The following is a 24881-nucleotide window of genomic DNA, read 5'->3' as shown; positions in this document are numbered from 1 at the left end:
ACCAAACTCCCAGTAGATAAGGACAATATTCTACACCCTATTTCCCACTGCCACTTTTTAAAAAGCCATCATGCAAAAAGTGAAACAAAAATTTTTTCAAATATAATTTCTTTTAAACAAAGATTTCTATTCCAACCAGACAAAAATCAGTTGTTACAAGGAATTTACCACCATGCTTTGGCTTGCATATCTTTTCCTTCAATTAGCTATGCAGCAGTTTATTAACCATCCCACTGAGTTAACAGTTGGTAAATTTTAGTCTGATTAATAACTTTGTACAGGTGCCAGTCACTTCCTATTAAGCATACAATGCTACACTCTCACCAGCATACATTTTGGTATTTGAAAGCTGTAAGTACTAGCACAAGTATCAACGATAAAGTTACCCTTGCGCTCTGTCCATTAATAAGCTGATCTTCCTGTGTCTGGACACTAGTTCTACTTTGCACATCAAAGTCTTCAGTTTCAAAGTCAGAGTCATCCAATTCTTCAGGAGTCTAGAGGGAGGAAAAAAGGTAGTATTAACATGTAATCTTTGGGAAAGCTGAGAAATTCATGCTGGCCTCAATAGATTTTTAACATTGTATATTAAATTTAGTACATGGGTGTGCATTTCATTGAAAGCTCAAATATCTGCAATACCTTTAATTTCTGTTGGTGGCACTATGATAGGCCTTTCTGGTGTTAAAGATAATCACACTCGGTGACATACAATAATTACTATTATCTGAGTCCGAGGGCACAAGAGAGCGAGTGAATGAGAGAGAAACAAAAACAAAAAGCATCTGACTGCCCTGGGGAAAATGACTACTGATTGTAGAGTAATGTACCCTTATGACTCATACTATCTGGCCAAAGCCATTCTTTTTGAAGTTGAGAATGACTAAAGGAAGATTTAGCCACCATGACCACAAACCTCTCCTCTTTGCCACTATAAGCACCAGTAGTTCGGCTTTGCTAATGTACTTGAACACAATCTATTCGGTTTCTCCATCAAACTTTTAATTCTATAAAGCCATTCCCTCAATAATAGCATCTGATGTTTAAGAAAAATTAACAAAAACACAATAGAAAAAGTTAATCAGTAGTTTGATTTTTAGATTCCTTAACTTATGATTAACAACACCTTTTTGCATTTTAAACACTAACTCCGACACATAGCTACATCTGTGAAATATCAATACTGTAATGAATGCTTGGCTAATTGTGATGTCCTGTTGTTTCTCATGGGAAGGGGTAATTTTGTAGCAAACAAAATGTATTAGCTCCATGGATAAATTAATTGCTGCATTGAACACACTGTTATAGACTTCAACCCGAGTGTCAGGCAACCACTTCACCTCTGTAGTGATAGTCACCCAGTGCAGCAATTCACATGACTAACATTTCTATTTGCTAGGGTTAATTACTATCAACCTTTCCCAAACTCTCAAAGTAGTGACTGACCATATTGCTGGTGAGCATAAAATCCTAAATCAGGGGAAACACCGTTTACTGATTTGAGACAACAGTTGATACACAAGAAGATTTCAGACAAAAACACACAGCCATGCAAGAATTATTTTTTCAAAATGACTGTTGAAAGCCTGTACACAAAATAAAAGATTCACAAGATAATTAAGGTCCATTTCCATCATGTTTAGTAAACAACGACTTTTGAAAAGAAAAATGATGAAGAACACCCCTACTGCACATACTATGTAGGGCCTGAAAATAAACAGAGCTGCCTACAATTAAATAGTGTACAACCTCTCCAACAGCTCAGCAGGTTTACCATTGATCAGCTGAGACTGACAAACCAGGAATGTCCAAAGTACAGACTCTGCTCTGCAATGAGTTAGGTGATCTCAGCTGCTGCAGTGGTAGAATGCAACAACTGGCTCCAACTATTTCATGTACTTAAGGTTTGTGGCAGCTGTAAGTTTTTAAATAAGCTAGTCACAAAAAATATCAAAACAGCACATTTTCAACAAAGCTTCCCATGAACACAAATGTACTCACTCTGATCATCAAAACAGCTTTCCTAATGTCACGAATGCCATCATAGACCAGGCGTGAAGCATCGATGAACTCATTTTCATCAAGCTGTTGAGCAGGATTGGCACTCAGCGCCTCCACAGCCGCTTCCACTTGTTCGGTAAATCGTGGCATAACTAGATGGGGGAAAATGGATGATTTCATTAATACACACATTAATCATATGCACAATTTCAATGGTTTGAACATTTTATACAAGTGCTCTATATCCAAAGTTACTGAACTTCCTTTGTGCTATTGCTACTGTCACCCAAAATTGCTCATCGCTATTTACTTTCACTAAGCAGAGCGACGGCCTTTCTTCAGAAAAATTGTCATTAGTGACATTAAGAGTAAATTAGCTCCACTAATTCATTAATTGAACTTAGATAGATTTTTCACAAGCACCACTAAAAGGCAGACATGCCAGTTTGCAGAGGAGTACACTGAAAACCACAGCTGTTAAGTACGCACCACAGACAGAATGAAGACTAAATGTGGGCAGTCAATCAGGAGCAGCAACCGACTTAATAAAATGCCCAATCTGTTTTAGCAACTGCCTGGAACAATGTGGTTCTTTGCTGAACAAATCACATCTAATAGGTGTGGTGGCATGCCATCCTAATCTTTAGCTTTTTGTAAATTCATTGGCTGATTGTGTTCATTTATTTGGACTTGGATACAAGGCTCAGGGCTCATGTGTTGCATAATGGCCTTCCACAGAATATCTGCGACCACCATGCCACACAAGAGTTGCACCAAGTCTCATGGGTCTTGACTGCTCAGTCACTATAGAAGTAAAAATGTAGATAATTTACATACGTCAGCCCAGATTTGAGACATTCTGGCCGTAAGGAATCCCATGAAAGCGTGTTGTGATCTATAGAAGATCTGGGTGGAATACTGTACTATGCAGACTGGGACACTTGGAGCTGGTACACTGAGGCTTCATATAAAGCACCATATATTTGGAGTTCTGCCCTTCAGCAACTCATCCCCTATCTTCCAGCCCCCACATCTAACTTACTCCTGTAGAAACACTAGGGACTTTGTCCCATATTTTGATGAGAACATGGCACAATAGCCTTTTAACTAGAGAGAAGTGAATTGGTGCAATGTGGTACGTCCTGCTGCTTTATATGACATGGGAGTAGGAGACAGCTGACGCATATTTAGCACATGGTTTGTTTATACCCTATCAAGCTAGGCTATACTTGTTAGTGTGTGGAATGAAGAGAAGTTTTGCAGTAAGAAACAGACATTACCTGTATCAGACAACAGCTTGGTTGCTTCCAGAACTTTTTCAGTGTAGACTCCAGGTTCATAATTGTCCATTTCTGAAGTGACAACATGAACAACTCTTGCAGCACGTCCTCTAATTGCACCAGCTGTACGGTCTAGTCCATCTACATCTTTTTCCTGGAGTGCGATAACACATTTATTTACATCTTCGAGGATGTGATTCTCTGTTAAAAGAAAGACATGTATGGATTAATGTAAAACTGGCTTAAAATTAAATTCAACTCTTCAAATCAAATCTAACTTTAAATAAGGCTCATCAGCTCGATTCAGTTTATACTCTCTCTCTTTCAAGTTATGGGTTGAACCCAACTCCAGGACTCGTGTAGAATCTAGGCTGACATTCTAGTTCAGTACTGGAGCATTGTTAGAGGTGCTGCCCTCTGGACAAAATGTCTACCCATTCCAATGCTTCAGATGGGTGTTAAAGATCCCATAGTATTTAAACAGGATAGGGAGTTCTACTGGTGTAGTGGTCAACATTTTTCTCTCAACTAACCCCACCCAAAACAGATTAGCAGATTATTTATCTTACAGCTGTTTGTGAGACCTTCTTGTGTATAAAATGGCCGTCGCACTTGCCTGCATAACACTTGAAATTGTTTGTTCTGAGATGCCTTGGAGATTCTTAAATGCAAGTCTTTTCTTTGCAGAATTATGAAACTGGGAATACAACTAAAAAACATGCATACCACTGCTTCTGCTATTCACAGTGTAAATTTCAGAAACATTTAAATGCAAAGAAATCTAACACATTTCAATGTAATTTTAAAGTGCCAACTCCATGGCACAAACTTGCACCTGTTAAACTACATCATTATTGCTGGAGTACAATGTCAAAGCTGCAATGCTGAGTAAACAGAATTTTTGAAACTACTTTATCCAAGTTTTCACTATTTGAAATACAAGTTTTACATGTGATCAATTATGACAGACCTGTTAATTTTTTTTTTAAAAAGGGTTCGATAATATGGGCACAAATGACCTTACTGCATACCCTATCAAAATGAGTTTTAAAATCTCAAAAATGATAATGCTTTGGTGCCTGAGTTTAGATAGTCAGTACTAAGTGGACACTGCTCTGTACTTATCTTCCACTTACTCCATAAACCCCTTAAAACCATAACGCAGGCTGATTTTCAAGTTTTCCATAATAACGACATTATTTGATGGGCTTGTAATTGACTTAATTCAGAACAGCTCGCTGATATTGGTAGAAGAGGAAAAAGATCAAAATGGCTAGTCTTTTGAAAAAAATGATAATTTGAGATCAATAATTTTTTTAAAACCCAATTTCAGGTATTTGATGAGAGAAGACAGGAAAGCACTCCTGTTAAAATTTGTCCTGTAATTTGTGTAGGTGGATGTAAGTGAACTATGGAGGGACTTAGTTTCAAAGTAGATCAGCAGAGTTCTACTGTAAGCCATTTAACCTTTTGGCATTTAGAATAAACTTGCGTTACTTCCCATCCCCTCCCCCCCCCCACCCCAACCCCAACCCCAACCCCAGCATAATGGCTATTTTAGTAAAACATGTGGGATCATACAGATTAGTGAAGTTTCATGCACATGGTACTGGATTAGTCAATGACACTCAATTTAACAAAGATTATAAAATTTACAAAGGGTTCTAAATTTGCTGTTTGTTAGGTCACACTGTATGGAAAATATCAAGCCCAGTCACACCAGGGATTTAGCAGGATTTGAGCATATATGGAATTAATGCAGAGCAACCAGAATAGTGACAAACACCTATTACTTTGCTGAGTAAACTTTTAAGCACTAATATATGCTTTAACAGCATACATGTCAAAAGAACATAAGAAAAGGAGCAGGAATAGGCCATACGGCCCCTCGAGCCTGCTCCGCCATTCAATCAGATCATTGCTGATCTTCAACCTCAACTCCACTTTCCTGCCTGATCCCCATATCCCTCGATTCCCCTAGAGTCCAAAAATCTCAGCCTTGAATATACTCAACGACTCAGCATTCACAGTCCTCTGGAGCAGCGAATTCCAAAGATTCACAACTCACATCCAACATTAACAAATATAACTCAAATGTACTTAGTGTGGCCACTTAACTTAGGCAGTGAATAATTGTTAATCCTGGTTTATTTTGTAATCAGCCAGCATGGATGTTCCTTAACTATATTAAACTGCTTCATTATAGTAACACAAATACCTGAAACACATAGGAAGTCATCAATGGAAGTAATGTCATCAACAGCATCTGTCAGCACACGCACTTGTTTCTCCCATAATTCTTTGAAGAGATCCATGTTGTCCTGAGCCACTTTACTCTGAGGTTTAGCAGCCAGGGCCAATGCAGCATTTATGACCTAAAAAGGACAGCGCAAATAATTGAGTTACCACTGTATTTGCATTATCATTTTAAAGAATCAATTATATGTATAAATAATGAAGTCAAAGTTATTTACAAGTCCATGAAATTTCCAGAAAATCTTAACTTTAAACTTGCCACATACTAGTTTAAATCAATAGGGCAAACATTAGTGAGGCAACAATCACCAGTCAACAAAGCCAACAGCATTCAAGACGACTGCAGGTGTTATCTTTCAGTTGTTGAAATTTGTTACGGGCCAATATGAAGTATTTGTGGCTGAATATTGAACAGGGATAAAAGACAACACTTGGAGCCACTTAAGTGTACAAATGCATTCTAACAGGAGTGTTTAAAAAAAAACGTGACTTTTCTTTTTAGTAGACAAAACACTTAAGAGCAAAGAAAATCACTTATGATTAAATTTTATACTAAACAGGCTATTATTGTCAAACCTGTGGACAAAGGCCTTCAAGCTGGGTGGCTGCCATGCGAACTAGTTTCACACCTTCTTCATTGTTGGAAATAGAGCAAGCAAGGTTGGCAACCTACAAGAATAAAAAAATATTTAGTCAGTCACAGTTCTCAGCATGTAATCTGATTTTTAGATAAGCTACTGGTACTACATGGGTTGAGTTATCAACTCTATACATCAGATTAGGTTGATTTAAATTAGAGAGATAGATTAAGAACTGGCACACTGAATCAAACAATTTAGTCCTGCAAACTCATCCAACAGAAAAAATCTTATAAGTATTCAGAACATTTTTAAGGCAGTCAGTCTTCTTTTAGTCCCTTTTAATCTCTATCATTCCCCACTGAAGAGTAAGCATAACACATTTGTAGTTTTACACCAATGATTCTCTAGAGCTAACTACCTCTCCAATCTCTTCCTTTTCTTCCATGCACTCAAAATTAACTCTCAAAATGAAACCCAAAAGATCATTCTCCACTGAAATGTTTAATTATTCCATACAAAATCTAAATAAATAGCTAAAAGGTAAAACATAATAAAATTCAGAATCTCTCCTTCACCAGATATTTCTAGCCTACACACATGGATAGACAAAAAAAAACTAAATGTAAAAATGATTGCTGTTAAACAGATTGATATGCTTGATTCAGCAACGATGAAAATCTGTACTTACCTCAACCAATTTGCTGGCGTGGTCGCGGAATACTTGGGCGTACTCCTTCACTTCCTTTTCATTACCATTCTTGGCTGCTTCAATCAAAACCAGAAGAGGAACATTGGTCTCCAAGAAAGAGTCTGATACATGATCCATGACAGCTTTCCTCAGCTGTTAACAGTAATTGAAATCAATGTTCAAGCAATGTAAATGTTGCAGTACTCACTTTCAGTAACCATGCATTATGTTTAACTAAAATTAAGTTGAACAGATACGCTAGTTTCGTATCGCAAACTCCCTGTATTCATAAGCAGATTGAGTTTTACATTTTATACTTTTCAACCTTCATGACCAAAATGCCAGTTGATAAAGAGTTCCTTGTGACATTTCTTCTTCCCTTAGCAAAGAATTACAGAAAACTTGTTCAGCACCAAATGCATCATGTGCCAAAATGGCTTTCCCACAACAGCTTCCTCAGCTCCCAACATTTTATTGCTCAAGAGCTTTTTTGACCAGTTTTAGAAAGATGCTTTCTATGATCATAGATGGCCAGCAAAATTTCCTCATCAATTCTGGCCTGGAGTTTCATGCAGTGAGGCTGGCCTTTATTCTAGCCACAGTACATCTATTATGTATCCGAAGTGACTGAGAATTCAATGACTTCCTGCCACATTTCAGTGAAAAACAAAAAGCAAAGTCACAATGCTCATGGGCCTTCCACAGTGCACATTAGCAGCAGTCAAGAGAAACAGCGACTGTAGCATAAACTGTAGTTATATGGAAGATTTTGGGAGCAGATCTACTATCTACCTGCTCAAAAGACCCATACCTTCCACCTTGCTTTGTAGCAAGCAGTTGCTTCCATTTTTCAGACATGCAAGCAACTGCACACTGCATTGTTTATGCTCAACTGCAAGTCAACTGAATATATATATTTAAAATAAAAGCTACAATATATTGTGATCTGGTGAAACTGGTCAGCTCACATCTAAATTTGCATTTTTCTGCTCTGTTCTAGTTATCTTCAACATGTGTAATTTCCTGAATTAGGCTGAATCAGCATCCTGGCATGTGCAAAATTATCACTGAAGCCTGATCAGTAAGCAACTTCTATGGGTGCCAGTTAAAAGGGGAAAATATATAAACAACCTTTTCAGTTAATAAGGGCGCAGACACACTTTTGGGTGATCAGCTGATGGAAATGTGAGAAATCATGATGTTGGTCTCGGGCAGAGAATGAGCGCTAAAAAGATCTCACTTAATATTCAAGAACACCACCTGTGCCACATGCAAAGCCAGAGATAAAGCAGTTGAATACGAGGCTGGAAGGGTGGTGCAGGAGGGAGGATACACATGTATGCTGATTACACCCAGTTCTACCTCATCACCACCCCTCTCGACCCCTCCACTATGATTTGTCATGCTGCTTGTCCAACATCCAGTACTCGAGCAAAAATTTCCTCCAACTAAATATTGGGAAGATTGAAGCAGTTATCTTCGGTCTCTACCACAAACTCCATGACTATCCCTGGCCACTGAGGCTGAACCAGACCATTCGCAACCTTGACGTCCTATTTGACCCCGAGATGAGCTTCTGACCACATATCTGCTCCATCACCAAGTCCACCTACTTCCACTTCTGTAACATTGCGAGTGTCTGCCCCTGCCTCAGCTCATCTGTTGCTGAAATCCTTCAGCCATGCCTGTATTATCTACAGACTCGACTATTCCAATGCTCTGCTGGCCGGCCTCCCATCTTCCACCCTCCATAAACTTGAGCTCCTACAAAACTCTGCTGCCCATATCCTAACTCGCGCCAAGTCCTGTTCACCCAACACTTGTGCTTGCTGACCTATATTGGCTCCGGAAACACCTCAACTTTAAAATTCTCATCCTTGTTTTCAAATCCCTCCATGGCCTCGCCCCTCCCTATCTCTGCAACCTTCTCCAGCCCTACGAGATCTATGCGCTCCTCCAATTCTTGCCTCTTGCGCATCCCCGATTTTAATCGCTCCACCATTGGCGGCTGTGCCTATAGCTGCCTCGGCTGTAAGCTCTTCAATTCCCTCCCTAAACCTCTCACCTCCCTCTCCTCCTTTAAGACACTCCTTGAAACCTACCTCTTTGACCAAGCTTTTGGCCACCTGCCCGAATATTTTTTTTTAATATTTGTTCGTGGGATGTGGGTGTTGCTGGCGAGGCCAGCATTTATTGCCCATCCCTAATTGATCTCAAGAAGGTGGTGGTGAGCTGCCTTCTTGAACCGCTGAAGTCTGTGTGGTGAAGGTTCTCCCACAGTGCTGTCAAGAAAGGAGTTCCAGGATTTTGACCCAGCGACGATGAAGGAACAGCAATATATTTCCAAGTTGGGATGGTGCGTGACTTGGAAGGGAACGTGCAGGTGGTGGTGTTCCCATGTGCCTGCTGCCCTTGTCCTTCGAGGTGGTAGAGGCCGCGGGTTTGGGAGTTGCTGCAATGGATGGTACACACTGCAGCCACAGTGTGCTGGTGGTGAAGCGGGTGAATGTTTAGGGTGGTGGATGGGGTGCCAATCAAGTGGGCTGCTTTATCCTGGATGGTGTCGAGCTTCTTGAGTGTTGTTGGAGCTGCACTCATCCAGGCAAGTGGAGAGTATTCCATCACACTCCTGACTTGTGCCTTGTAGATGGTGGAAAGGCTTTGGGGAGTCAGGTGAGTTACTTGCCACAGAATACCCAGCCTCTGACCTGTTCTTGCAGCCACAGTATTTATATGGCTGGCTCAGTTAAGTTTCTGGTCAATGGAGATCCCCAGGATGTCGATGGTGGGGTATTCAACGATGCTAATGCCATTGAATGTCATGGGGGAGGTTGTTAGACTCTCTTGTTGGAGATGGTCATTGCCTGGCGCTTGTCTGGCACGCATGGTACTTGCCACTCATCAGCCCAAGCCTGGATGTTGTCCAGGTTTTGCTGCATGCGGGCACAGACTACTTCATTATTTGAGAGGTTACGAATGAAACTGAACACTGTGCAGTCATCAGCGAACATCCCCATTTCGGACCTTATTTGATGGAGGGAAGGTCATTGCTGAAGCAGCTGAAGATGGTTGGGCCTAGGACACTGCCCTGAGGAACTCCTGCAGCAATGTCCTGGGGCTGAGATGATTGGCCTCCAACAAACACCACCATCTTCCTTTGTACTAGGTATGACTCCAGCCACTGGAGAGTTTTCCCCGATTCCCACTGACTTCAACTTTACTAGGGCTCCTTGGTGCCACACTCGGTCAAATGCTGCCATGATGTTAAGGGCAGTCACTCTCACCTCACCTCTGGAATTCAGCTCTTTTGTCCATGTTTGGACGAAGGCTGCAATGAGGTCTGGAGCAGAGTAGTGCTGGCGGAACCCAAACTGAGAATCGGTGAGCAGGTTATTGGTGAGTAAGTGTCGCTTGATAGCACTGTCGACGACACCTTCCATCACTGAGAGTAGGCTGATGAGGCGATAATTGGCAGGATTGGATTTGTCCTGCTTTTTGTGGACAGGACATACCTGGGCAATATCCCACATTGTCAGGTAGATGCCAGTGTTGCAGCTGTACTGGAACAGCTTGGCTAGAGCGGCAGCCAGTTCTGGAGCACAAGTCTTCAGCACGACAGCTGGGATGTTGTCGGGGCCCATAGCCTTTGCTGTATCCAGTGCACTCAGCCGTTTCTTGATATCACATGGAGTGAATCGAATTGGCTGAAGACTGGCTCCTGTGATGGTGGGGATATCGGGAGGAGGCCAAGATGGATCATCCACTCAGCACTTCTGGCTGAAGATGGTTGCAAACGCTTCAGCCTTGTCTTTTGCACTCAACGTGCTGGACTCTGCCACCATTGAGGATGGGGATGTTTACAGATCCTCCTCCTCCCGTTAGTTGTTGAATTGTCCACCACCATTCACGACTGGATGTGGCAGGACTGCAGAGCTTTGATCTGATCCATTGGTTGTGGAATCGCTTAGCTCTGTCTATAGCATGTTGCTTCTGCTGTTTAGCATGCATGTAGTCCTGAGTTGTAGCCTCACCAGGTTGGCACCTCATTGTTAGGTACGCCTGGTGCTGCTCCTGGCATGCTCTTCTACACTCCTCATTGAACCAGGGTCGATCCCCTGGCTTGTTGGTAATGGTACAGTGAGAAATATGCCAGGCCATGAGGTTACAGATTGTGCTGGAATATAATTCTGCTGCTGATGGCCCACAGCACCTCATGGATGCCCAGTTTTGAGCTGCTAGATCTGTTCTGAATCTATCCCATTTAGCACAGTGGTAGTGCCACACAACACTTTGGATGGTGTCCTCAGTGCGAAGACTCGGCCAGCTCGGTCTGTAGTGGTGCTACTGAGCCACTCTTGGTGACGGACATTGAAGTCCCCCACCCAGAGTACATTCTGTGTCCTTGCTACCCTCAGTACTTCCTCCAAGTGGTGCTCAACATGGAGGAAGACTGATTCATCAGCTGAGGGAGGGCGGTAGGTGGTAATCAGCAGGAGGTTTCCTTGCCCATGTTTGACCTGATGTCATGAGATTTCATGGGGTCCAGAGTCAATGTTGAGGACTCCCAGGGCCACTCCCTCCTGACTGTATATCTCCGTACCGCCACCTCTGGTCGGTCTGTCCTGCCGGTGGGACAGGACACACCCAGGGATGGTGATGGAAGAGTCTGGGATGTTGGCTGAAAGGTATGATTCTGTGAGTATGGCTTTGTCAGGCTGTGAGTATGGCTTGACTAGTCTGTGGGACAGCTCTCCCAATTTTGGCACATGTCCCCAGATGTTAGTGGGGAGGACTTTGCAGGGTCGACTGGGCTTGGTTTGCCTTTGTCGTGTCCTGTGCCTAGTGGTCCGATGCCGGGTGGTCCGTCTGGTTTTATTCTTCTTATGACTTTTTTTAGTGAGATTTTACAACTGAGTGGCTTGCTAGGCCATTTCAGAAGGCAATTAAGAATCAACCACATTGCAGTGGGTCTGGAGTCACATATAGACCAGACCAGGTAAGGACAGCAGGTTTCCTTCCCTAAAGGGCATTAGTGAACCAGTTGGGTTTTTACGACAATCCGGTAGTTTCATGCCCACCATTACTGATACTAGTATTTTAATTCCATATTTTATTTAATTAATTGAATTTAAATTCCCCAGCTGCCGTGGCGGGATTTGAACTCATGACTTCGGATTACTAGTCCAGTAACATAACCACTATGCTACCGTACCCCTTATGTGGCTCGTTGTCAAACTTTGTTTGATAACATTCCTGTAAAGTGCCTTGGGACATTTTACTATGTTAAACATGCTATATAAATGCAAGTTGCTGTTGTTGGCATTGAAATAAATTTAGGAAAGGTGGTGACTGCAAAGAAGTGACGCAGAATCCTTCTGAAGCAAACTGGTGCTGATGTCCTGACATCAAAAATAAATAAAGCTTGGGCATGGAATGGAGAAACTTAACTTCTCAACTGTATATTTTGAAGTAAGAAAAAGTATAGTGAAGTGGCAGTCTAAGTGGCATACCTGTCGGGAGGTCTCAAGACTTAATTTATAGCAAATAGAAGAATGAATAAGAAAATATAGAAAGAAAGCATTAGAAATAAAGCCAGGGTATGAGAAGTATATGATATTTTAGTCTTGGAAGAAATTTGGCTAAGATCTAAATATTCCTGACTAATATTTTCAGGAGAGCCAAAGAGGGAAAAAATGGATGAGAGTTGGCATTATTAAGGACAGAATAACAGCCACAGCAAGGAACATTTTTCATGGATGGTGGTATTTAGAGTCCATCTGGATTGAGTTAAGAAACTAAGATCAGTTGCCGTATTGGGAGGACCTTGTAGATGACCAAATAGTGGAAAAGAAATAGACAATAGGATAATGGGCAATTTAGTGACGTTTGCTGTAGTAACCGAATTATAATAATGCAATACTACAACTATCGTAAGGTAGACTGGGATAAGACAAATTAGTGGTGAAAAATGGGGAGGAAGTCTTAATATATGCAGGCTGATTCCTTAAATCAATATGTTACATGTCAAACAAAGAAGGTTCTTACTGATCAGGCCTCAGTGATAATTTTGCACATGCCAGGACAAACAAGGAACATGATGGTAGGAGAACACTTGGGAAATAGTGACCAAACATTAGGCTTACAAAAAGATTAGAAGGGAAGCAAAAATGAAGATTTGGAAGGCCAAGAGGCAGCCAGAAAAAAGACCAGCAATCAACGTAACAGAAAATAAGAAGGACTTTCATAAGCACCTAAAATGTCCAAGGATAGTCAAAGGGGTGAAGCCACTTAAAGTGGAAGAGTGCCATCTTACACTTGAGAATTAAGGAATGGCAAAGATGCCTAATAAGTATTTCTGCCCCAAAAATTGAGTGAAATTTGAAGTGGGATGGTAGGAGTATCCAAGGAAAACGTGGAGATAAATAGTCAAAATATTTGGAAGTTGTGAAAAGGCACTATATAAATGCAAGTTCTTTCTATTTATTATGGAGCAGAATACTGCAATATCACATGCCATCACATTTCTTCTATCTCCTGAAAGGCAATTTGATAAACACTTTAGTGTGACGAGGGCAAATATAAAAATCAGTAAGCTCATTTATTTTTCCCCATAATAGGTGAATGAAAAGAGTGATGATTAAAATGAATTAAAGTATTTCCTTGTAATATGGAAAACACCACCATAATGTGGCTAAATACTTCTCTGACTAGCAATCTTACCAAATCTAATCGGTGCCAGAGAGAGAAATTTCTCTCTTCAGGTCAGGCTTCCCTACCAGATTTTGCAAACAGTTCCTTCAAACCACATTTTTATTTGTCCCTTGGATAGACAGGATTCCCAAGGCTTGACCTCTAACCCACCCCCAGCTCTCCTTGTCCTGGGATTGGTCAATAGCCAAATACAGTCGTTCTAGGTGAGGGTTCCTTGGCAGCTGCTCCCTGCTGGGCTTTAATGAATGGGACCATCCCAACAGAATCGGTGTGTTTACTGCAGTATCTAACTTGAGACAATGCAAGTTCATTTAAAGTGGTATGCAGGAAACATAATTTCAGATCTAATCTGTATGTCCAGCACATGCCTGCTTTGGGATTTAATCCTTTGTGAACTACATTTAACTTCTAGTAACATTTTAATATAAAATTACACAAACATCATTCTGTGGTAAAAAAACACAAAATGTGACAGCATTGAATACAAGCAAGGAAGTGATGTTGAATTTGTACAAGGAATTGGCTAAGACATAGTTGGAGTATTGTGTCCCGTTCTGAGCACCCCATTATAGAAAGTATAATAGTCATAGAAAGTGTACAGCAAAAATTCATTACAATATCAGAAAAAAATTGGAGGCTTTCTTCAGTGGGAGAGAGAAAGATAATGGGAATCTAATAGAGGTTCTCCAAACTAAGTTAGCTTTTGAGAGGGTAACTAGATAGATTATTTCCACTGGTTCACAAATTGATAACAAGGGGGCATAAACTCAGGATTATTATTAGATGGTTACAAGAAACATTTTTCACAAAATGTTATTAGAACATGGAATGCTTTACCAGGGCTTCCTTCTCTACTGTAATTTGTATGATTCTATAACATCCAAATATTATCTTTCAGAAAAACTGAATTAAGTTGCTATTTAAATGTCAACAATATAACACCTACATAATCCCGTCAATGACCAATAATTTAAAAAAGATACTTTCCTTTGATTCTTGATGGGCTCTAATTTTATTCTTGCGACTATCTCTGCAGCAGGGTTTCTATATTTGTGAATTTTATGATCAAGTAAGAGGTGTTTAATAGGAACACTTTTTTTTGTCCAGGCACCCATTAGTATCAATCTGGTGTAGCACAGATAAATGCAGAGTAATGTTCCATCTACTCTGCCCAATCTTTTTGTTTCAGTTTCTAAAGAAATATGAAGTGGGATGGCAACAGTACCTGAGGACAAGGAAGAGACACTACAGGAGATAAACATTCATAAGGAAACTATTAAAAGTTAATAGGATGGAAAGTAGAAAAGTCACCAGGCCTGGATGGTTCGCCTTAGCCTCAACCTCAGATCAGCCCCTACAACAACAATGACGTTTTGTCACCACTTCACACCAATTCAAGTGAGGCTGCTGAATTAGAGGCAATTTTGTGCCATGAATCCATACCCACTAGGAACTGCAGTGACATTACCCAATTTGAAAAAGTCATCCCTTCAATCTGGACTAAAGCACCATTTTGAACATTCTCTTTCCAGTACTGGATAGTGGTATGTTTTATTTCAGAAATAAAGTTGATCTATTCTTTAAAATAAACAGTGTTGCAATTCAAGTAACTAATCATTAGTTCCACTGCCATTTATAGAACAGTTGAGCTGTACTCAATATTCAAACTGATTTCACTATTTGACTATAATTTAAACATATAGTTTCGTTAACCTTCTGCACTGCATAACAGAAAATTGAAAATGACCAATGACTGACTTCAGTTGTATTATTTAATTTTTGTCTGGAACAGAAAGTTTTCAGGTTGATCACTCATTAAAGTTTCCAAGCAAAGGAATTTAACTGCCAACTTACATAACAGTTTGAGATAATAAATGCTGCTTCTAATCGCATAAGTGTTTTAAATTTCTCGAAATCTAAAAGGACTGTAGGGACTTTGAAAAATCATGGCAATATAATGACATGTTCAGAATTACACATTTTCTTTAAAAGTCTGTTTAAATTAAACCAGCCTGAGGACTTCTAGCTCTTGGAAGTGCTTTTTTTTAAAAAAAAGTATCAATTTGAATAGCTGACCATTCTCTAACCTCAACCTGTTCTCTGAACGCATACTCTGGTGGTAAGACTGCCATGTTATATTACATGCTGTTGGTGCATCGTTGTTAGTGCACATCAAAAATAATTACTACCACATTCACTTGCTTTAGTTTAACATTTAGTGCAAGCGGTAATTTTAGAACAAGAGTCAAGAGACACGATATCTGTGCTGTACCAGGCCATTTTCAAAGCTGGATATCCTATAAATTACATGTTAAAAAATACACATGCATTTAAACCCAGAAATCAGGGTAATTTAAAATAACTATTTGTACTTAATCTATTTTGAAATAATTTTCTTTTAACTCTGGCAACTTTTGATGCAGACACCAAGGTAGAAATCTTCTTTAGTTTTGTTACGTCTGCATAAAGACAAACCACCTCAGATTTAGATAAACTTATTTTAATATGCTTCTGTTCAGAGCGCCAACGCAAATTTCATCAGGGTCCTACAAGCAACACAGGACCCCAATTTGCATGGGCTAATGAGGGCTGTACCTGTTTTCGGCAATTGCCTGGGCCGCAGATATGAAGATCTCCACTAAAATGATTCCCGCCAGGCAGAGGGGATGAGAATTGGCCCCATGAAGTTTAACCTCATACTATACATTTACAAATGCCACAAAAGAATTTAACTGCAGAATCCCTAGACATCTGGTTAACATGGTTCAGTATGTTAATACATGTTCATTTAAAGTAACTTTAACTGGTTTTGTGCATAAGTATGAACTCACCACTTTCCTGAAAATTTTTATTTTGAAGTGTCTACATTTAAATAGTGTCAGTATAAAGAAAAACTTTAACCTTTACTTCCATGATTTACTGTACCTGTCTGCGCAAGTCCCTCGTCTTTTTAGTCATTTTGTCAATCGCAGCATTGAGAGCATCACCCCTTTCTTTTCGACCGGCCTGAAAAGAAAAATAAAGTTTAATCTAGTAAGCAGTGACATTACATTAAAAAGTGAAAGAGTATGTGTGCATCTATGGAAATGAAACAAGCTGATAGTTAAGTGCAACAGTTCAGTACTTTTAAATTTCCAACATAAATGTTTATTCAAAAGTACATCAATTAGATCTAGCTTAAGACACCAATACCTGATTGAGTAATGAGTATCGCAAGAAGTACAATTTCAAAATTTGCAGATAACACCAAATTGGGGAGTGTAGTTAATACAAAGGAAGAATGCGTCAAAATGCAAGAGGACATTAATAAACTTGCAGACTAGGTGTGTAATTGGCAAATGAATTTCAATACAGATAAGTGCGAAGCGGTGCATTTTGGTAGGAAGAATAAGGAGGCCACACACTGCTGGGATAATGAGAGTCTAAACAGGATAGAGGAGCAAAGAAATCTAAGGGTACAGATACACAAATCACAAAGAAGCAACACAGGTCATTAAGGCCATAAAAAAGGCAAATCAGACACTGGGGTTCATTTTTAAGAGGAGTAGAATTGAAAAGCAGTTATGTTAAATTTGTATAGAACCTTTATTAGATCACACTGAGTATTGGGCACAGTTCTGGTCTCCATATAATAGGAAGGATATAGAGGCATTTGGAGGGGATGCAAAAAAGATTCATATGGATGATACCAGAACTTAGAGGATATCCTTTTCAGGAAAGGCTGGGATTCTACTCTAGAAAAGAGGTGGCTGAGGGGTGACCTGATAGACATCTTTAAGATAAAGGGTAGACGTAGAGAAAATGCTTCCACTTGTGGGAGAGTCCAAAGCTAGAGGTCATAAATGTAAAATAGTCACTAATAGGGAAATCAGGAGAAACTTTTTTATTCAAAGTGGTAAGAATGTGGAACATGCTACCACAAGGAGTAGTTGAGGCAAATAGCATAGATGTATTTAAGGGGAAGCTAGATAAGCATGAGGGAGAAATAGAAGGGTGTTCTGACAGGGTTAGATGAAGTAGAGGGAGGAGGCTCATGTGGAGCATAAACGCCAGCATAGGCTAGTTGGGCTGAATGGCCTGTTTCTGTGCTGTAGTTTTGATGTAAAACATTTCATTTTTGAAATTACACTTCAATAGTCCTTAAAATCTGGAATGCCCATTAGTGAAAAAAAACTAAAACATTGCAACACAAAACAGAACTTTTCCAAAGATATATGCTTTAAAGGAAATCCTCCAATTTCAACCACGTTAACTTCACTGCATTATTTCAAGTTTCAGTAACTGAAAATACCTGTAAACTGAATTGTTCAGCAATGCAGAAAAATCCCCAGTTATCCCTTTTCCAATGCAGTTAGGATGTTACAAGCATAGATTTTCTGCTTTCTTCCTCCCACTCAACTTACACTTGGTTCAAACTTTTGCAGGTACCATTGAACAGAAGTATATAGAGAAAACAATTTTATATAAAACTTGCTGAATACCCAAATATCCCAAGTATGCATGCTTTGGGTAAATAGATAGGGGGTAATGTTCACCTTGAGTGATAATCTGGCGGAGCAGGTCACCTGCCGGCTGTAAAACCTGCCCGATTTACAGCGCACCAGATTATGCCCAAGCAGTGAAGGTGAAAAATAACCCCACAGTATCTTTAAAAAGGTAACTAGTTCATCTGTAGAAACAGAGCATGAAGAATTGCACCTCAAAAGAACTAGATTATCCATTCCATATTATTGCTCTACTTAAAAGTACATTGCATTTTCATGCTTGGATAATTAACACCCATAAAATCAACTTCAAAACTTTAGAATTTAAAAATCCCACAAAATGTAGTTTTCAAAACCTCATTAAATTGTCAGACAATGCTCAGAAACCTAATCAGCATAGTAAACTGCAAACCAAATTAGAAGTGCAACAGAAGAGAAAGCCACTGAACAACTTCTTTTAATCTGCTATGGCACATTGATAGCTTTTGTCAGCAAGATTTAAAAGTACTGTCCAACCAGCTCAAAAAGGATGTGCGGTTTCAAAAAAGTCTTCCAGCACACGACATATTCCAAATCAAACTGTGTCCATTATTTGAAAAAATAATTACACACCATTTTAAAAGGGTGATAATTATTTTGTCTGTATAATACTTTTGCACAATTACAATTTTTCTAAACTATGAACCCTGTTTTTTGATGATTAAAATCTGAAATTGTAAAAATATAATGTCCAAGTCACAAATTGAGGATTTGGAGATGTCAAGATATATATAAAGATGAGATTAAGTGGTACTCTGCTGCTCTAAACAGTAAAACATAACTCCATGCTCTAATACTGCCTCTGCTGGTGTCCCATCCTCTATACATCATTGCTGCAACACATTTGGGAATTGTATTCGACATATACACTACATTCACATTCTTAATCTTGGGCACTTTATTTATTCGCTAGCAGCCCAAAAGTAAATACCAGCGAATATGAGGCAGAAATACTACTCTATTTAACCTGTTCCACAAAGTGAGTGAATTAGAGCAATCTTAGAATAAAACCATTTAAATTATGAATAATTTGGGGTTTTTTCCCCCAACTTATTTGTTCCATACTCAGCATCAGTTGTCAAAAAAGTTGCACTGTGTCCCACTAAAACAAATGAGAACATTCAATTTTCTATAAATCAACCTTTATTCAATAACACTCCTGTGAAGCACCTTGGGAGCATTTTACTACTTTAAAAGGCACTATATAAATGCAAGTAGTTGTTACTGTTTTGAGGTGTATGCTTTTTAAAATTGAATTTTATGATTAGATGTGAAACAATCAACTTTTAGTACAGCACATGATATTCCTTGAGGAAAACAAGTTACATTTAAAATCAGAAATTTGACAAGTTAGATGGTATAGTGTGCAGCAGCTGCATTTGTGCCATGGAAAAGTGCGATCCGATTCTTGCCAACAATTTCCAAATGATAGCTGTGCTGTTGTGAGAAACTGCATCTCCCCATAAGCAGGGAGGAAAAGCTTGTGTAAAGTTTTCTGGGCCATTCTTGTGCTCCTCCTAGTGGCAGAAGGATTGCAGCATGTCTGCTCACTGCCTTTTAAGACAGGAATGGTTCCAAGTGTGTTTTTCATGGAACTTTCCTCATGAAATATTGCTGGCTATTAGTAAAGATGACTGATGATTTTGCAAGTACTGAAAGTGATGTGTTGAGCAACTTAATCCTTGAAACGTAGCCAACGTGCTTCTCAACAGGACAAAATTCAGCTGCCAGGCCACCGAAAACATTACTCATGAGTTTTCCTCTACGAGCTTACGTCCACTGGGAACTTGGTTAAGAATGCTCACGTGGGATTCTAATGGACCAATTACACTGTGCTGTGCAACAGGACTTGAAAAACAGTTATGTGGACAAAATTTAGAACAGTGGCTTGAAATCAGAGGCCAATTCAAATTTTGATAATGGTAAGATGCCACTTCAAGAACTGTCGCACTGCTTGGCTTGCAAACCACCAGCAGTATAACTGCAACTGTTATGAAGCCATCTTAAGTTTAAAAGCATTAGACTGGATATTTTTAAGTGCCAACAAGGCAGTTGACTTCACACTAAAAAAAAATTGCTAGCATTTCTGTGCCAGCAAGCAAAGCTGGCAATAAAGCCTGGTGTGGTCAGCTCATCACTCCAAAGCAGATACTGGTATCAAATCAGTACCTGGTTTATGAGGACACTCTTACAACCGGCAAGAGATGACATACAATCTTATCAGTCTGTACGAGAATCAAATCCAGGTTCTATAAGTGATCAGTGCGCAGAGTATCAGCCAATTGTTTACATACATGTGAATATTGAGAAGAATTTTCTAAATTTTTGAAAGAAACTAGTCAGCAGCCAAATCAGGGAGTTCGGGACCCCCCAGTGACACTTAATTTCTCATGGAAATGAATAAATAGCAGGGAAACAAGCCATCTAAGGAGTCTCAAAAAAAAAGACTGCCAGTCAAGAAAATTGCAGCTTTGAAGGTGCCATCCTCCCCATCTTGTTCACATGGAGTACCTAGCTTGCAGGCTCAAGGACCATTACATCAGCCTCTATTTAAAAGGCTGCCTCAGTCAGCCCCATAACAAAGTAAAATGACGAGTGCTAAATCACTACAGCACTCACCTTTAGTGTGCCTGCTGTCAACACCAGCATGATTTAATCCACTGATCTGGACACCCCAGCACAATGGCAGCCATACAACTCAGTGGAAACCAGAATGTACTAGCAATAACTTTCACCACAATGCAGATTGAAGTGTGTACCTGTAACAGGGAGAAAACTGGCCCACCTTGCCAACTGAAGTCAACTCAAAAACTCCATGCACTTACTTCCAAGAATTCTAATCAGGTTTGCAGCGTTATTCTGCTGGTCGAAAGTCAAGATGAAATATTTTGCTCCAGAGCTCAAGAGGACAGAGTTTAACCTCCTGCCCTAAACAAGTGCATTCTACAAGAAAAACACCGGAATCAAAACCTTCAGCCAGAGCCAGGTGACCACGCTGCCCGACTCAAAGCTGAATATGTGAACAAAACCCTCCCACTGCCTCCCTCCAGACACTGCATAACATAGCCATTGCTGTTGTAGCAGATACCCGGGTACTATCAGCAATCCCTGTGAAGGCACAGCCTGCAGCTCAGGTGACAATGTAGAGAATAACCCAAGATAACAACTCAGCCACAACTGTCTCATTGGTGCTGTCCCACCAAGGAAATATGCAACTTCCCTAATCCTGCAACCCAGAATATGAACTTCAATGCATACCATATTCACAAACCAGTATGGAGCTACCAAGATGGTCACAGGTCAAGCAAATCACATCTGACTCTCCAACATTCTGATGGCACTTAGGAAGCTCAATTAAAACTCTATGGTCATCATCCAGAATATGCATGCAGCGCTCATTGGTGTGAATACCTGGATGAAACACCAGATAAATGAGTTTGAAGTCCATGCATGCAAAAATAAGGCCAAGATGGGGAAACAAGAAGCCCAAACATAATTGGATGCATATAAGTATTTTGCTAATGGTATCAGGTCAATGAAAGATTATTGGCATCAAAGAATGTATAGTTGTTGCAGTTTGGGAGCTAGGATCCTTTAAATCCTTCAAATGAGTGAACTATAGATGGTGAATGCACACTTTGTGCATGTCAAATTCAAACCCAGCTTCAATGGCTAAATTCCAGTTCTTTACTGACTGTTAATGAAGATCAAAAATGGTGATGCATTTGGTCTTTACACAGAAAAAAAATAGTAGAACCAGACTTCACAGAAGAATATTAATTACAAAGCACTGACAACAGCCACAGAATAGTCTGCAGCTTAGACCATCTTGCTCTTCTAATTGAAGAGCAAAACAAACTTTGTTTAATTATTTAAAGCAATACAATGCAGGAGTCAAAGTAGCAAAATGGCAGAACGAAAATATCACTTCCTAGAAATCTACCAAACATTACTTTGTAGTGAATAAAAATTAAGAGAACGTTAACCACTTTTGATTGAAGTAAATGGAATTCTTCAGAGTTTACACTCTACTTCATTATAAAATAAAGGTTTGAGATTAAATTCCTGTGCCATCCCCATTAGTACTTCTCAGATTATTCATTTCACAACTGTTGCATAGCAACATAATTTCTGTTTTGCTATTTTAAACAGGTTTTGTTCCTTGTAACTGATTTAAATTGCTGGGTTATTTACCAAATGTACAATAGAGTACTCTGTTCTTTCATAGAACACAGAAAAGCAATAATTTTATAAATTCAAGAGTTTGTGTTAAAAGCCAGTTAAAAAGAAAAGCCTACTTTTCCTTAAAGTCAACGTACTTAGCGAAGAAAGCAATAAAGGTGAAAACATGGTCATGCTTGCAGAAATCTTGCATTTACCTATAGAGCTTGCTCAGCAAGTTTAAAGAGGCCATCAACATCTAGAGTCAGAACTACTACTGCAGGACTACATTATTTAGCTGGAGAAGTCAGACTCTTATGCAACATAGCATTTTAACATTCCGGTTGTTCTATGATGTCCTAGCCAGGAAAAAAAAATGCACAAAGCTTTTCTCCCTCTCCTCCCACAATTTACTTATGCGAAGTGATTACAGTCAAGGTGGTACGTGACTAGTGTTTATAAACAAGTAAAATGCTGTCATATATTCAAATATCAGACAAGTAGACAATTTTAGCTATTGAATTCACCCAGTGTTCTCAATAGCCATAATCCAAATCATAATTTAATCTCACCATGATTAGAAGGAAAATATAATGACGATCTACTGATCTTTAATTTGAAGTTCATTAATAATATCTATTTGATCTAGGACCAAAAAAAAAGTATAAAGAGTAGCTCCTCACTGCAAAGACAAGAAACTTTTAGCAGAAAAGCTCTACATAATATGCTTCAATCACTACCATGAACTTCAAATTTGGCTCAATATTGACTTAAGACTTGGAAATTCCCTGGCTTGATCAGAAACTATTCACTGCAATGCAACTTTCAGAATCTCAGTGTAGCAAGATATTGCAGCAGCCAAAGTTACTTAACAGCACTTGATAGCATTTGGCTAAGCTCTAAACTATTGCCAATTTATTGCACGTTAAATTTCAAGAATTTTCTTAGCAAACGTAATGTTACTGAATCATCAAAAAGCCCTACATTGAAAGGGATGGGAGGTAAAGGGCAGAAAGATGCCTCAGTTGAGAAGAGCATAAAGGAAGAAAGCAGATTGAAAACACATAGTATTACAATTTAGGAAGCTGAGGGCTATGGCAATTTTCATCCAAGGGTGCTGGTGGAGTTTGAGATTTCAAATCCTCTTGACATCTTTCAAAGCTCATTGGAACCAGAAAGCACCCAAATGGATTGTAAAGTAACATATATAACTCCCATAAGGGCAAGGGACAAACAAACACTCATTACAAACTTGCGAGCTTCAACTCAATTCCGATTGAAGCGTGCAAGACTTTGGCCTCCGCTATACAAGAACAATTTAGAATTAATGGAGAGCGCCGAGAGGACTATGAAGCTGATTCCTGAATATTTAGGGCTTAGTTATGAGGAAAGATAGTCTTCCCTGGGACTTTACTTTCTGAAGAGAAGGACAGGAGAATGGAGTAAGGAGGAAAAAAACTGATCAACGTCAAGATTTTCACTAATAGAAAACTTGGGCCCAGAAAAATTCTTCTGTGGAGTACAGGAATCAAGGATTATGGGACACTAACATTGAAGGTATGAAAAGAAATTTTAAAAAGTTGCCTACATTTTCTAAGTAAAAGAGTAATATAATTGCAGGACAGATTACCAGCACAAACATGTCATGGAAGATTTTTATTAAAAATGTTAGAAAAGGGGATGATTGGTGTTAAATCTTAGTTCCAGAATCAAAGTTAGAAAGCTGATGGGTGATTTGGAAAGGTGGGTTACAATGGTGGTCTCCTATCCAAAACATCAAAATGTTAAAGCAACCTTTTGTCATCGACCTGAAACATTAACCCTCTCTCCACAGATACTGCCTGACCTGCTGAGCATTCCCAACATTTTCTGTTTTTATTTCAGATTTCCAGCATCTGCAGTATTTTGTTTTTGATTTAGTAATGCTTACTGTTGTGTAACTATTGAAGTTAAATGTCACAGGAAAATGCACAGATCTTAAAGTATACTATTGTTGGACAAAAGTAATATGAACTATTTTAACTGTGGATTCATTCGCACAACTTGAGACACCATAAATTTTAATATAAAATTGCTGAATCATCCGATGACATGGTTCTCCCAGGATCAGGGTGCACGAAAAGGCTTTAGATCAGTTCAAAGTTGAGACCTACCGCACATTATGAAGCTGGGATGCATAGATTTGCCCCATCAGTGATGTCACCAAAACAACTCAGCAGCAAAGGAAGACCAGCTCAAAAGCCTCCAAACCAGTTACATGTGCCATCAAATGTGCATTATTTTCTTGTAGAAAAACAGACTGGGGAAAACATATGAAAAAGGACTTTCCTTCCATGAAAATAGAAATGTTGATGTTCTTCAAAAAAGTTATAAACCCATCACCATCTGAAACTAACCCCAAAAAAGTAAAAGGGGAGGCCAAAGAGAAAAGTGATCAAAACCATTACTACAACAAATTCACTTCTGAATTATTCTTTTTTTTAAGAAACTTCCAATCATCTTCAAAGCAACATTTCTACCCCAAAAACTCACCTTAAGGTGAAGTTATTTACGGTTCATTTATAGTTAATGTACATGGAACCTTGCACTATTACCACATTTGCCAGTTCCTGCTACACATGTTGGAGTTAAACTAGGGAATGTAGTAAAGTCTCCATACTCTAAGATGGTTCACTACAAA

The 24881-nt window shown here is 39.3% G+C and overlaps 1 protein-coding gene across 4 annotated transcripts in view; it reads right to left on the bottom strand.

Annotated features, from left to right (window-relative positions):
* The window catches only part of ctnna1 (catenin (cadherin-associated protein), alpha 1), a 146710-nt gene that overhangs the window by 26068 nt on the left and 95761 nt on the right, over positions 1-24881 (bottom strand). For 3 of the 4 annotated variants that reach the window (XM_067996449.1, XM_067996448.1, XM_067996447.1), the window contains exons 8-14: positions 16443-16523; positions 6807-6959; positions 6114-6206; positions 5500-5656; positions 3282-3482; positions 2002-2153; positions 387-497 (exon numbers count right to left, since the gene is read on the bottom strand). In XM_067996449.1, the coding sequence (XP_067852550.1) occupies positions 387-497; positions 2002-2153; positions 3282-3482; positions 5500-5656; positions 6114-6206; positions 6807-6959; positions 16443-16523 (948 nt within the window). Of the gene's footprint in view, positions 1-386; positions 498-2001; positions 2154-3281; positions 3483-5499; positions 5657-6113; positions 6207-6806; positions 6960-16442; positions 16524-20659; positions 20733-24881 lie in introns of those variants that run through there. The other variant, XM_067996450.1, reaches the window with a different exon arrangement.

The sequence above is a fragment of the Heptranchias perlo genome, chromosome 14, assembly GCF_035084215.1.
Source record: "Heptranchias perlo isolate sHepPer1 chromosome 14, sHepPer1.hap1, whole genome shotgun sequence".
NCBI classification, from domain to species: Eukaryota; Metazoa; Chordata; class Chondrichthyes; order Hexanchiformes; family Hexanchidae; genus Heptranchias; species Heptranchias perlo.
This window is presented reverse-complemented; position numbering and strand designations above follow the sequence as displayed.